Source organism: Jaculus jaculus, chromosome 8 (genome assembly GCF_020740685.1).
Source record: "Jaculus jaculus isolate mJacJac1 chromosome 8, mJacJac1.mat.Y.cur, whole genome shotgun sequence".
NCBI lineage: Eukaryota > Metazoa > Chordata > Mammalia > Rodentia > Dipodidae > Jaculus > Jaculus jaculus.
In genome coordinates this window covers 97,224,246-97,240,577 of record NC_059109.1, presented here as the reverse complement: position 1 = coordinate 97,240,577, position 16,332 = coordinate 97,224,246, and the positions used below count along the sequence as shown (strand labels likewise).

At 37.2% G+C, this 16,332-nt stretch overlaps 1 protein-coding gene across 5 annotated transcripts in view; it reads right to left on the bottom strand.

The window, feature by feature from the left end:
* The window catches only part of Macrod2 (mono-ADP ribosylhydrolase 2), a 2,207,522-nt gene that overhangs the window by 225,832 nt on the left and 1,965,358 nt on the right, over positions 1 to 16,332 (bottom strand). For all 5 annotated transcript variants that reach the window (XM_045156295.1, XM_045156298.1, XM_045156294.1 and 2 more), the window contains exon 9: positions 8,460 to 8,541. In XM_045156295.1, the coding sequence (XP_045012230.1) occupies positions 8,460 to 8,541 (82 nt within the window). The remainder of the gene's footprint in view (positions 1 to 8,459; positions 8,542 to 16,332) is intronic.

Below are 16,332 nucleotides of genomic sequence, written 5' to 3'. Positions count from 1 at the left end.
ATGTAGCCCAAGCTGGTCTCAAACATTGAATCCTTCTGCTTTAGCATCCTGAATGTTAGAATTACAGGTGTATGTCACTCCACCTGACTTACTTCTTTTCAAATATAGATGCTTATCTACTTATGATGAGGCTACATAGTGATAAAACCATGAGCAGTTGAAAATATCTCAAGCCAATAAAAGTGAGCTAAATACATCTAACCCACTGATCACACTAGTTTAGGATTTCAGTCCCCTGCGGAGTGCCAACACATCATCACAGAGCTGACCAGGACCTGAGGCTTGCTGCCACTGCACAGCATTATGACAGTGTCACACTGCATAGCGCTGGTCACAGAAAGGATCAAAATTCAAAGTTTGAGGTAAAATTTCTGTTGAATGTACATTATTTTTGCTCCCTTACAGAGTTGAAAATCCTAAATTGATCCAAAACAGATGGAGGCTGTCTAGATAGAATCTATCATGTTCCCATTTAACTCAAATTCTTCTAGTCCCAATTGCTTATTTTAAGAGGAAGAATGTCACTATTTCTGCCACATTCACAAACTGGAAATATGCATTCTACATTGCTTCACTGTAAGTGCATTTTCCAAATCCAGCCCCCATAGGCTTTTTTAAATTTTTATTTATTTGAGAGACAGAGAAGGAGAGCCAGAGAGGGAGGGAGAGAGAGAGAGAGAGAGAGAGAGAGAGAGAGAGAGAGAGAGAGAGAGAGAGAGGCATGCCAGGTCCTCTAGCCACTGCAAACAAATTCCAGATGTATATGCCATCTTGTGCTCCTGGCTTATGTAGGTACTTGAAAAGTGAACCTGGGTCTTTTGGCTTTACAGGCATGTACCTTAACTGCTAAGCTATATCTCCAGCCCCCCACCATAGATATTTTAAAAAAAAAATGTTTTTAAATTTATGTGTGTGTGAGAGAGAGTAAAACAAGAGAGAAAGAGGCAATCAGAAAGAGAGTGAGCAAGGGCATGCTAGGGCCCCCAGCTATCACAGAGAAACTCCAGATTCACGTACCACTTTCTGCAACTGGCTTTATGTGGGTCCTGAGGAATCAAGCCCAGGTCATCAGGCTTTGTAGGCAAATACTTTTAACTGTGGAGACATCACTCTAGCCCCTCATAAGCATTTGTTTCTGAATTCCTGCATGCTGTGAAAGAGTCAGTGTGATAGCTGACAGTTTGGTGACATTGTGTTCCAATGGTTCTGTATGATACTTGCCTCATTGGGCTTAAAACCTGAAACTTAAATGTTCAGATTTAAATTCATCTAGGCAGAGGTGTCTTGGCAAGGCATCAGCTGCCAGAACCCTATGAAATGACCAGATGGAAAGACAGCGATGCACAGCATCTGGATGTGAGAGGAGGGATTACAGCAGGCTGAGCTGCTCAATGTCTGCACTATTGACCTTTGCCACTGATCAGTTTCTGGTCTAACAAGGTTTAGCAGCATCTGTGGTTTCTGACCAGCAGATAGCAGTAACTTTTCTTCTCCCAACTTCATAAAAAACAAAAATGTTTCAAAATGTCCCCTGTGTAAAGCAAAATCACCTATGGTTGGGAATTTAACTGTAATTAACAAATGCAGGTTTTCTCTGAAGGGGTAAAGGGAAGGGGCCTCTTGAGCTCTCAATGTTCTTTAACATGGTAACAAAATTTTCAATTCTTTATTGTTATCATGAGAAAAAATAATATTTCTAACTCTTTATTAAGACTTATACTTAAGAAAAAACCTGACTTCCATATTCTCAATCAGGAATTGTCTTTTTTTATATTCATTGAAAAGTACATGTGATAAATTCTACACACTGTAAAATGCAGACCTTTCATATAAAGAACAAAGAGATTTCTGAGTTGAATCACAGAAATATTATTTGCTTTAGGCCATGTAATGGTACACTGTAACTATAAATTATTTGCAACTGAAGTATATGATAATTCCATAAAGCTGCCACACTCTGCTTCCAAATAATACATCTGGAAGGAAAAAGTCAAATGGGCTTCACCCCACAGCAAGACATAAAACTGTTGAGAAAAATCACTTCTGATTTCTTTCCTTTGAGGTTCCTTCTGCATTTTCATGATGGGTTCAGTTAGAATCTGGCTTGTGTTTCCTTCAACAATTCATTCTTTGAACTCCTCACCCCAGTGCCTCAGAATGTGACTGTGTTTTGGAGATAGAGCCTTTAAAATGTAATTAAAATGAGGTCATTAGAGTGGGTCCTTATCCAATATGACTGGTGTCCTTGTAAGAAGGGGCAGACAGATCACAGGTAACTCGGAAAGCAGACTCTGACTAAAGAGGGAGAAGTTGACCATCTATCAACCTAAGTAAGAACAACAACAACAAATTCACCCTGACAGCACCTTGATCTTGAACCTCTAGATTCCAGAATTGTAAAAGAATGTTTCTATTGTTAACCACTTGCTCTATGGTACTTTGTTTTTGTCGCCAGAGGAAAGCACACAAAGGCAATTTCCATCTTCCCTGTAGCTCTGCTACAAAGACCTTAGCTTCCCCATAGCCACTTGTGAGCTTGCCTACCATGCTGCCTGGGTGATCTCTATGGAATTCACCTTGGAGATCCCTGATGGAGTACCAACTTGACTGGTTAGGAAGCTCTCCATGAGGGCTTTACAGATGGCATTCACAAAAAGAATCGTGGTAGCTTTGAACATGAAGAACAGCAAGTGGTTTAAGATACGACTTCCTCAGTGTTCTGAATGTGGGATGCCAGGGGACCTTGACTTTTCTGATGATACTCTGAAAATTCTCATTATCGAGTTGGTAATGACAGATGCTCTTCTTGATTTTACAGGATTGTTCTGTTGTTTCCCTTCTACATGACACATATTCTTCTAGTATGACTCACTTTTCTATATCTGAAAAGTAGAGTGCCATAGAGTGTAAGATACTGTTATTAACTTGTCATCCATTTCCAGGCCTGGCATAAGTTATTGAAAACCCCATTGTAACTTCTCACCTTTGAACTACTAAAAACATCAACTCTCAATATGGCTATTCCTAATGTGCTTCGTGGTTCTTATTCCACCAGTTCCAAACCCAGGCCATCATCAAACTATTGGTCAATAACAAACTCATATAGATAACTTCCTCTTTCATGAATGTTTTCTTTAAACTAGTCAGCCCATAACCCCAGTAGGAAAAGCCAGCCCAAGAGACCCTGAGAAAAGGCTATTCCCACAGTCTCTTTCTCTCTACCCTACCTGTCCATTGAGCTCCTTGCTGCTTTCAAGCTTCTAAATGTGCTTTACTGTACCCTTAGCCTACTGCTTTAGGAAGTTGGTTTCACCTCCTCACCTGAAGCACATATGGAAATAAGCCATTATGGCTTTCATCTCCTCTTAGGACTGACAGATAGACCTCAATAACACCTCAGAAAGAAACCATCAGTTCTCTTCATAACAAAAGATATAGATGTGCTTTGGCAATAAAGTCTAAGACGTGAATGGAATATCTTTTTAATAGAAAGTGATCCATAAGTTATTATTCCTATGGCCAATAATGAAACCATGATTCCATACTGAAGTCCTGGCCCTGACAGAGAGGAGATGGTCTCAGGTGACGCAATTGTGCTCCTCCTTTGGCTATCACATTTTTCTCATTTTGTTATTATTTGTGAACTGAGTGTGTTTAACAGATATTCAATGTTGGAACTGGAAGGTAACCTTAAAAAAATACACAAAAGGTTTCCCCCCTATCAAAGAATGGCCTAAGAACTCTGCCAGATACAGCCAGGATTAGTATCTCACATCCAACAAAACATTTCTTTCAAACATGAAGAATCTTTAAGATCCCATTTTCCTCACCCAGACTTTAATTTTAAAAGTATCTTTCTGTGTAATAGAGAACAGAGACAATAGTGCAATGTGGGGCCTTGCCCCCTAGGTTAGGACTGATTTGCCTATTTCACAATTAAATTTTCATTTGTTCTAGCTCCTGCCTCATGGTTTTCTATATAAGATGACTACAGGTATGAGATGGGAGAAATTAGTTCCCCCAATTTGACAAAAATTCAAATAAACCCATTTTCTTTTTTTTTTTTAATTTTTTTTTTTTTTATTTGTTTGAGAGCGACAGACACAGAGAGAAAGACAGATAGAGGGAGAGAGAGAGAATGGGCGCGCCAGGGCTTCCAGCCTCTGTAAACGAACTCCAGACGCGTGCGCCCCCTTGTGCATCTGGCTAACGTGGGACCTGGGGAACCGAGCCTCGAACCGGGGTCCTTAGGCTTCACAGGCAAGCGCTTAACCGCTATGCTATCTCTCCAGCCCAAACCCATTTTCTTTTGCCAACTTCTGTTTCCTAGTTTCTTGGAAATAAAGAGAAGCTGACAATGACACAGTGGGTTCATGGACCTAAGTGCCCAATTACAACATTATTAGTAGTTATGAAAGTGCTGTATTGTTAGCATGATCTCTCCTTCCTTACTTTCATTATTTTCTTTCATATTTGTAACACAACATTCACAAATATTGGATTCAGACACCCCCCAAACAAAATGGCTTGTTTTTATATGAAAATGACTTTTTTGAATCATTATTATTTTTGTGTCAGGAATGGTTATGAACACTAGTTAGAATTATTCTGAATAAATCATTTTTGGAAAATATGTGGCAAGCCAAGAAATATTCCTATCAAAGACTGTCTGTTATGAATTAACCATAAATTCAAATTAAGGACAGATAACATAAATCATCTATATTAGCAGTCACATTTTCTATTACATCATCTTTAGTTCATACAGCACACTTAGGATTTACAAATTTCTGATGCTTCAACTTTGAAGAAGTATTCCAAAATCTTTGGGAATTCTGATATTTAGTTTAAAATACACTTACTAACATAAATATGTTCTAGCAATAATTTCATGAGCATTATGTGTTTTGAAACACTGCTGTAAAACTGAGAACAATTTCATTATTTTACTTGCTTAGGTACTAACATGAGTCTTTAGGTTCATTTAAAGTAATAGTTTTAAAATAATAACTTATGTGCATAGCTAATAATATGCTCTAGTCCCCTAAAACGGTCTTATTAAAAAATTTTCAGTGTGATATGTTGGCCCTGAATAATTGGCAATATCTAATAGATATGATTGTTGCAATAGTAGTAGATCAAAATTATGTAATCTTTAAATTGTGATGAAGTAGCAAGTTCTTAACTTAGAAGACATTAAAATGAATATGATATCATTATTTCTAAACATTTTGTAAACAAATATAAAAATTTATTTATTATGAATTAGACTTCATATTGGCAAGAAATGAGAATATTTGTAGCATACCATAAAAGCCATGTTTTTTCATAATGAATAATTTGTTCCAAAAATATTCAGAAATGCAAGGATCCATCAGTTCATTTTTTTTAAAAAAATCATATTTTGTAGCAAGAGGAAAGATGGAACAAAGAGATTGAAACAGAAAAAAAGGTACAAAATTATGGTAAGAAGATTTTTCTTAAATTTACCCATGACAATTGCTCATTCAGTAGTGCTTTGCATTTAAAGTACTGGCATGCTGAAAAATACACAGGTGAGCAAAAAGAGGTGGGATGAAAGAGAAAGAGAAGGGAGAGGAGAAAAAAGGTTAGGATCACAACCATACTCTATCATCTATTATGTTTCACTTAGGGAAATTTTTGAAGTCCAAAGTACATTTACTGATTGGTCATTCAATAATAACATTTGAGAAACAAACTTGAAATTACTCAGAAGAAGTTGGCCCAAGGACATTGACAGTCTTGATGAGGCACCACCAATTTTCTAACACCCTTCCTTCAGCGACCCACATTCTAGCTATAGCTGTGGGCAAGGTTTATGCTTCCTTGCGTGGCTCTGACAGATTGCTTGAGAAGTCAACTGTGTACCAGCACTCTTTATTCACTCCTTCTCACCTATCAGATCCACTCTTTGAATGCAAAGATACTGAAAATGAAGATGGGAACTTCAAAGAAATAAAAAGGTAAAAAGAAAGATAGAAAAAAAAATCCCTGTGCCAGGAGATGGAATTCTTCTCAGGAAAAGCCCAAGTGTCTCAAAACTGTACAGGTTATTACTACTACTCTTACCTGCCCACCAGAAATAAATTGTAAGAGTATATTGCTGAGGACACCATATTTTGGTTTCAGGACCTACATAAATCAAGCTGTAGCTGAGATGGGTGCATCCTCCTTTCTGGCTTCTTTTATAGTGGTAGGTAATATGCCTACTTCCTGGGGAGAAAAATTATCAACAGACTTACTCAGCAACTGCGTACCCTATATGCTAAACTTCCTCCCTTATAGACAAGTTGTGCTCACTGGCACACTAGTAACATGATTGTTATAGTGGTAACCTATTTATTACTGTATTTGAGGATTTGAGGCCAGGTTCACAGGATGGAATTTGCAGTTGGTATTATAAAATTGTGGTCAAAATTGGGAAGGGAATAAGGCTTAATGGATAAGCTACTACTACTGTATTACTAAGAAGACATGTTGTGCCTATCAAATTGACTTCTAAACATTTATATACATATCCATAGCTTAGCGCAGATCTTAGATTTGGTCAGAGAGGCTTCTATTTTACAGGAACAGTAGTTACTATAAAATTCACAGCTGGTCAAAGTACTGATGTTAAATGACTGTTCAGTGTTCATCCTTAAATGCAACCTTTATATCACCCCTCCAAGACACAGGAAATATGGAAGAAGAGGGGCTTGAAAAGAGGAATGAGAAGACTACTACAGAATGTTGTCTTCTGAACATGAGATGGTTGCAGAACTCTGGAACTTATAACAGCTGTGGCTACCTGCACAAGACTGAATTTATTAATACTCTTTCAGGAATAGAGGAGGGGCTCGTGAGGCCCTGCCCATCTCTGTGGACCTATTAGCAGTTAAAGGTTGCTGAGAGAGGAGAGTACATTTTGTTCATTGGTATAGTCACTGATAAATTGTCCATGATATGTATGGTAAATAACTCTTCACCTATGCTCATGAAAGCAACTATAATTAAACTTACTGGGTGACCACAAAGTGGGGGTAAGAGGTTAGGAAGATGGCTCACTGAATAAAAACACTTTCTGCACAAATATGAGGACCTGATCTGTATCCCTGTTACCCTCATTAAATCCTGGGCATAGCTGCACATGCCTGTAACCCCAGTGCCGAGGGCCTGGGACAAAGACAGGAGGACTTCTGTAGCTTGCTAGTCAGTCATTAGAGCCAAAACTCAATGGCTTCAGGTTCAATGAGAGACCTTGCAGTAGAGGAAGAATCTTTATGGTCTCCTCACATGTATGCCTGGGAACTTGTGTGTACACATACATATAACACCTATGCATATACCATGTGCACATATATGTCCTATACACATATAAAAAGGTAGGAAGTTAGAAGAGGGGCTAATTGGGGAAAAGATGGCAATCAGCAAAAGTGGAAGGTAGGAAAAGAACACAAGAGGGGAAGAGTGGATGAATACAATCAAAATATATTACATATGCATATGTATGGCATTGTCCAAAAATAAAGAAAATAATTTGAAAAAAGAAGGAATATTTTCAAAGGTGGTAGGGTGGAAGATAAATACTACAATGAGCAATAAAAAATTAAAATGATAAGATATAAAGCAAGCACTACAAAAAAACAGGTATAAACATGCTCACAGAAGCTTGAATTTTCCTGGAAGCAATTCTTACCTTGGCTAAGGAAAAGTGCTTTGGACAGTGTGACTTTAATGGTATCATAAAAATAACAAGGCATTAAACAAGCTTCAGCCTTAATGGGCTGTAATAGGGAGAATGGGGGAAAATATTCAAATTACCCCTGATCCAACTAATGGCACATTCAATCGTAAATCCATTACTTGAGGTTCTTTAATAACCCTGGAGTTTCTCCTATGTTCTAAAAAGATGTGTGGAATAAGGTGACTGAATACCATTCCCATAGTGCCCTAGAATGTACCACTGTAGTCATTGCAATCCAGGAGGAAAAAGTTACATGGAGTGGGGATGGAATGTAGAAGTCTGAATTCTGAAACATAAACAAGTTCTTTATGATTTCCAACAAAGGGACTTAACATGATCAATTTTGATATGAATCCTGGAAATGTTGAAAAAAAAATCAGGGAAGAGATAGATCGTGTAATCAGGCTCAGAGGAATGTACTGTAAAGAAGCATTTAGTCCAACTCTCACTTTTGATATTTGAAACAGAGACTCCAAGAGATGAACTGACCTTCCTCAGACAACACAATGACCTCATAGGGCAGGTAGGATTATAGCCCAAAATCCCTGTCATCTCCTTTGGCTCTTGGAAACTCTGGTACAGGTTTGCAAGGATAGCAGACATAGAAATCACTGCTGAAATTGTTCTGAGGATGTGAAATGAAATACTCATGTCAGTGATGCTGCTACCTCCTCCAACCTCAGGTCCAAAGGAAACAAATGGCTCTACTCACCTACAGGGAAAAACTCACTCATTTTCTTTTTGTAGATTTTGAAGTCAACTTCTAGGAAGACACAGAATATGATTCGATCCACCTAGAAGCAAACAATACAACATAAATGTAAAAAATGCCAAATGCTTTTTTCAAAACATGATCTTTTACCACCAACAGAACAAACAGAAACCATGTATATATATACACACACACACACACATATGTTTGGTGTTATGCTATTAACTATATCACAGTACTCAGTGACATTCAAGGCTGTGTGTGTGTGTGTGTGTGTGTGTGTGTGTGTGCGTGTGCATGCATGCCTTGTATATAAATAAGCACATTGGCTCTCAAGTGCGAAGAGGTTACATAAATCAAATAAGAAATAATGAATGACAATAAGCCACTTTGCAGCAAGCTGTAAATAAATGCTGAGATTCTTACAGGATACCTAGACTTTACAATCTATAAAATAGCCACTGGCAAGGCAGGCAGCAGAATGACAGTAAACTATAGCGGCCAACAGGGGCTCTTTGTCCTATCCTTGTTAGGGAAATGTATTTATCAACTCTGTTAGTCTTTCAATGTGGACTAAAAAGCTCCTGTGGAATTTAATTTGCATAAATTCACTTATTTTTAGCCAACCATACCTGAAAATACAACAGAAGTAAAATATTATTAGTTGACAGGTTAATATACCACTTAATTTGGTAGCTATTGTTGAGTAAGTTAAGTGTTATCTCAAAAGTAAAATGAGAGCACTGTCCTTTAATTTTAGTTTTGAGAGAGCCTTTGTACAGAAGTTTCTTTGAAATATTCAAGAGTATTGCAGTAAACAGGACAGGCAAGAAATGGAGCATACACAATAGCCCACCTATATTTGATAACAAATCAGAAATGCAATTTTGTGTCCTGCAAAAAAATAATCCCTTGGTTTCTTTATTTTAACAATGTGGGGAAAAAATGGATAAAAACACTCTATCTAGGTACAACTGACAGTTGAAGAAAACATCAGGTAAGGTATACCTTGTGGAAATGGAGGATAGAGATGAGGTGTACATATACCAGGACAAGAAAGGATCTAAGTGGATGCCAACCACAAAACTTCTCTATTCTTACCCTGTGGGATAATATAGATACTGCCACCAAATATGGAAAGTCACATTAAGAGAGAGGCTCTATTTTGCTGAGAAGAGGTGCTGTGCCACATAGAGTCACAAGGTTGTGTGATACAAGTCCAGGGGGGAGGTATGGCTTCCTAAGCCCTTCATGAGTGTTGACTTCAGTAAGGGGTCACTGGGCAATCATTGGACTTTCACTTTGCAATAAACAAACATTACACTTCCCCACAACTGCTTCATCAGGAGCCTTGTAAGAGAAAGTAAATGGCCTTCAAAAATAGAAAGGTGGTGTACAATTGACCTTATTTCTTTGTCTGTGTTCCCTCTTTACAATCTGATGTCCACTTCTGGTCCATCACCATGCCATCATCTCCTACTAAAGATGCAAAACCAACAAATTTCCTACAAAGTAGTTCTCCAAAGTATAGTAGAGCTGAATAAATAAGTCTGTGTACATCAACACTTACACTATATTTATGTCCTATGGCTAGAGCTATAGCTTGTAATGTTGAGTGACAGAAATGAGCTTCCAAGGGCACAGATTCCATAGTACCATTTCTATAACATTCAATAACATAAAGATACATGTAGAGATCCATTCAGAAATACATTAAAATATTTAGTTGAGAAGGTATTAGGCTGAGGTGGCCTCAGAGCCCTGAGCTTCTTCTATTTGAACAAACTCAGTATAAACAGTGAAAAAAACTTTAGGGATTTGGAAATGGCTCAGTGGTTCAGTAGATAAAGTGCTTTGCTGTGCCCAGAGTCCATACTAGGCATGGTGGTACACATTTGTAGTAATCTCATCCCAAAGAGACAAGATAGAGAATCCAGGGGCTTACTGCTTAGCTAGCCTAACCAAATAGGTGAACTCTAGGTTCAGGGAAAGACCCTCACTCAAAGGCTAAGGGTGGAGAGTGACCAAGGTACACAGACATCCAGAATTTACCTTTGGCTCTCATTTGCATGCACACACATGTGACCATACACATAGGAACATACATCCATACACATATTCATACCACACCCCCACACACATGTACAAGGAATCAAACTGGTTTAACCAATCAGAAACTTCCATCTGAGTTCTCACTAGGGACTTTACTGGGATAACTCAAATAGGTTCCTCTGTACCACTTGAACGGCTCACATACTTTCTTTACCTTGAATCTAGGTTCACACTACAAAAGTCCTTACATCTGTTCAGTGGCTCCCACAAGAGCATACATGATGGAATAGCAGCTATTCAATAATTGGTTAATAACTTTAAAAACTCAATGATGAACCCTACAATTCAATGTGTCTCAGTATAACCTTTCACCAATACTAGTATAAGTAAATATACAAAGGAATGGCATGCATAATTTTTGGAGCATAATGATTTCTGCAGAGAGAAGGAATTTGAATAGTTAATATTCAAAATAGGACAGAATTTGGATATTCTGTTCTACAGTCAAAAGAAAATATATTTGAAAAAATATGGCAAATAGGTTATTAATTATGGCAGGTATATGGATATATTTTCTGCTTTTTATATGTTTATAATACTTCATAATTAACAAGTTAATATGCTCAATGAATATTTAATAAAGTCAGGCTGGATAATATCATGTCTACATGTCATGTCTCTTTATACTTACAATAAATTACATGATGTTTTTGTCATTCAAGCCTCTTGTGTTTGTGTGTAAATAGATGCATGAATGGGAATGTGTGTGCTTGTGTGAGGGCTTCTTTTGTACTAATGCTGTTTTCTGCTAGGTGTAATTTGAAAATCTTACATTCCATAGCCAGATTTTCCACGTTTTTGAGGAATTAGAATCTACCTGTAACACTGTAGGCTCAGTTACTATGGAAATGGTTTGGGGCCAAAATTCAGAAGCTCAATTTATTTTCTCCAAGAGAAAATAAGTTATGAGGATGAAGCATTTTTATTTTAAAGTAATTGAGTGTCCTAGTTCCCTGTCCCTAACCTTAGGCATAACACTGAAAATAGCCTGGTAGCCAACTGAATACAAGAATTATGTGTGTTCACAGTGTATTGATTAGGCATGTATATGCCTATATAATTGGGACATCCTTACATACACACACAGCTATATATATATTTTCATATTCTTTGGGTACTCCTGGACAAATGCTTATTTAGTTGAAAAGTTCTGTGTTTATGAACTCATCCCACTACTGAGACCCTCTATCTTACAGCTCTCCTTCCAATATAATTGGATGATATTCCTCACCTTGTATGAGAGCTAAACTCCCTTTCCTGAAATCTGGGTGGCCTATGTCTGTGAAAACAGTGATGTGATGTCACTTCTGAATCAGAAGAGGCAAGATTAATTCTACCTGGTGTTCTTCAGAGGCTCACTCTTATACACAAACCTCATGAAATGAGGAAGCAGCAAGGCCACATGGAGAGGCCATATGTGGTTGTTGTGACCATATCTTCAACTGAAAATGTATGCTGTCACCCTAGCTGATGAGCTTAATGCAGAGACCATCCATTCCCACTAAATTGTGACTGTAAATTCATGAGCAAAGACATACACATTTATCCATAGATCTGACATTTTTCTAACTTCTTCCATGCATTACTTCTTGGAATCTTGCTTTTATAGCCATGTGGTATTTTACTCATGCTGACAAGCTCAGACTCAATGGATTATATATGTCAAAGCCACATTTGGAAGGCAAGAAATGCACAGGAAGTATAACTGCTACATAGCTGAGAAATTAGAAGTCTGACTTGTGCTAAAGAAGAAGGGTCTGGTAACCTAGATAAATTTTAGGAGAACCTACTGAAAATCAGAAGCATGTTTTATTTCTTTTTCTTAACCCATTAGAGAATTTCATTATATGATGGCTCTTGAGACCCTGTTCACTCATTAGTTATTGAGCACCTTCAATTTCTTGGATATACTCCATATATATGTCAATTCTAGGAAACATGAAATCAAAAGTAATTAATTAATTAATTAATTAATAATTAAGAAATTAAGTAACTTCCCCCTAATGCTGGGAAATTAAAGACAAAGACTTAGACATCTCAATGTCTCATGTGACATTCTTCTAGACCTGTCACTACCTGTACAGCCTCGGATGGGTTCTCATCACTGTGGACCTCAGTTCTTACATCTGTATAATGAAAGGATTGAACTAGACATGCTATCTTTATCATGTCTTCTCCATAACTCTGTGATAGTCTATTGCAGCAGTTTTGCACCATGGAATACAGTAAGCAGGACCAACATTTCCTTGAGATTTGTAAGGCAGAAGTGAACTCATAGTCCTTGTACTTCATAGGTGGGTCTGAGGCTCTAGGCAGGTTGCACATGTTCTTGAGTTTGAGCTAGCAGATGCTGGTCTCTGTTTCCGGTTCCTTGGGTCCTAAGCTGCACATGCACATTTCCACAGGGTCAACACTGGGACCTTCCACGAGGTGTATAGCAAGACTGACACAAATGCCAGTTTGTCCAAGAGGGCTCCAGTTTTTATAATGGCTTCCATCTTATCCATATTCTCTTTCATTTTGCATTCAGCTTTCTGCAGAAACGACTTCCTGCAGGAGCTACCTGCCCTGCTCACATGCTCCAAGCCCTGTTCAGAAGCTCTGTACAATGGGTGTGACCAGGACCTTCCCTATGGTATGGAGCCAACCCCTTCCTGTACTTCCTTCCCACATTCTCCCATAATAGTACAGAATCTTGTCAGGCTAATAAATCCCCTATTTTACATTACTCAAAGGGTTTTGCTTTCCTGATAAAAACCCAAATGGACATAATCAAAGTATCAGTCCAATGAATGCCATGCCATGCAGAGAAACTCCATGAAGTACAAAAAATAACAATGTTCATTTTTAGAATGTGGAACCTGTCAAGGCTATTTAAATTCCAATTATTTCCTTTAAAAAGAATTCTTATTGGCTCTAGCCTAGTTGGTCTTCTCAGTGGCCTTTCTAAAGTGTATACCTACTATTTTGTAATTAATTTAATGTATTTAAATGACTTGGTTTTTATAATTTTATGATTTAAAAAAAATCACTGAATTTGAAGCAAACTATAAAAGAACCAACAACCATATCAATGAAATTGAACAGAATCATCTCCTAGAGCATTCAGCCTTTGACAGGATTAACTTGATTGAAGACCATGTTGGAATGCTCCAAAGAGACATGAATAAATGGAAGGTAAGTCAAGAAATGGAAGACATGAACAACTGGTTGATTAAGCTTAATGAAGACTTGGCCAAATGCAAGAACAAACTCTAGGAAGCATCAAGAATATCAGAATTTGAATTGAAATTATACTTCCAAAAAAGAGACAGATATAATGCAAAATAACACAACAGAAAACAAAGATCAAATAGAATTTATAAAAACCTCTCTAGAACCATTCACCAACAGAGTTACACATGTGAAAGACAGAACCTCTGACCTAGAATATAAGACATAAGAAATTGATTGGGAGGCCAAAAACTTTGCTGAGTTCAAAAAATCAAGTGAACAGAATGCAAAGGAACGGTGGGACACTATAAAACAACCAAACATCTGGAGTATGGATATACCAGAAGGAGAGGAAATCCAGGCCAGAGATATAGAAAACATACTCAACAAAATTATTGAAGAAAAATTTCTGAATCCTGCAAAAGAGAAGCCCATCAAGATACAAGAAGCCCACACAATGCCAAACAGGGAGGACTCTTGACAATGAAAACAAAGATGGAGTGCTAAAAGCAGCAAGATAGAAACAATTCACAACATGCAAATGTCAAATCTACAGGGAATACTTGAGGGGATACTACACACAGAAAAGTCAAACAACCAATCTTAAGAGCCAAGAAGAAGAAGATCACAATAAACAAAATAAACCAGCCTCAAAACAGTACATAACACAAGTAAGCAGCAAATCCCATAAAACACCTCATCATAGCAGGGATTAATTCAAACTTCACAATAATAACCTTAAATATTAATGGTCTTAATTCATGTATCAAAAGACAAAGGTTATCAGGATGGATCAAAAAACTGGACCCTTCTATCTGCTATCCTCAAGAAATCCACCTTACCACTAAAGATAGACACCTTCTCGGGGTGAAAAGTTGGAAAATAATATTTTAAGCAAATGGAAATAAAAAATAGGTGGGTGTGGCTATATTAATATCTGATAAAATAAACTTAAAACAAAAGTAATAAAAAAGGACAAAGAAGGCCATTATCAAGGGAATGATTCAACACAACCACATCACAGTCATAACTATATATGCACCAAACACTGGTGCACGACAGTTTATAAAACAAAACATACTCAACAATGAAACAAAAATAAACAACAATACCATCATATTTGGAGACTTCAATACTTCCCTATCATCAATAGGCAGATTATCCAAGCAGAAAATCAACAGGGAAATAATAGAGCTCAACATCATAGATCAAATAAACCTAACATATATCTATAGAACTTTCCACCCAACTCTACAATACACATTCTTGTCAGCAGCCCCCAGAACCTTCTCCAAAATTGACCTTTAGGCAATAAAGCATGCCTTCATAAAGTCAAGAAGATTGAAGTAACTTCCTGCATCATGTCAGATCACAATGTTTAAAAAGCTAGAAATTAACAATAAAAGATACACCAAGAACTCTACCAACTCCTGGAGACAAAACTACACACTTTTAAACAATGACTGGGTCATGGAAGAAACCAAAAAAGAAATTGTATAATTCCTAGATTTGAATGACAATGAAAACACAACTGGCCAAAATTTATGGGACTCAATGAAGGCAGTTGTAAGTGAAATATTCATAGCCCTAAATGCCTTAATTACACTGACAGAGAGATCACAAATCAATAACCTGACTGTCCACCTAAAGGCACTGTAAAAACAAGAAAAATCCAACCCAAAGAGCTCCAGATGGGGAAAAAAAAATAATCAAGATTAGAGCAGGAATTAATGAACTGGAAACTAGGAAAACAATTTTAAAAAATAGATGAAATGAAAAGCTGGTTCTTCAAACAAATAAACAAGATTGAGAAACCCCTGGCCAAACTGATCAAGTAAAAAAAAAAAAAAAAAGTAAGTCTTAAGTTAACAAAATCAGAAATGAAAAAGGAGAGATCACTACAGAAGACATTGATGAAATTGGAAGATTCATCTGGGCATACTTCCAAAACCTCTACTCCACAAATTTAAATAATCTGGAAGAAATGGATGAATTCCTAGACACATTTCACCTAACCAACCTAAACTCAGAGCACATTAATCTCCTAAAAAAAAACCTATCACATCCATGGATATTGAAAAAGTAATGGAAAACCTCCTCAAGAAGAAAAGTCCAGGACTGGATGGCTTCTCAGCTGAATTCTATCAAACTGTCATAGAATAACGAAAACCAATTTTTCTCAAACTATCCCGCATAGTCAGAGACCAGGAAACCCTCACTGATTCCTTTTATAAAGGTACAATTACCCTACGACCAAAACCAGACAGAGATATAACAAGGAAAGGTATTATGGGCCTATATCACTAACGAACTTATATGCAATGCTCCTGAACAAAATCCTTGCAAAACAAATTCAACAACACATCAAAAGCATTATGTACCTTGATCAAATAGGCTTCATCCCAGGGATGCAGGGATAGTTTAACATATGAAAATTGGTCAATGTACTACATCACATAAATAAACTGAACCATAAGAATCATATGATCATCTAAATTTATGTAGAGAAGGTCTTTGACAAAATACAACACCACTTCATGATCAAAAC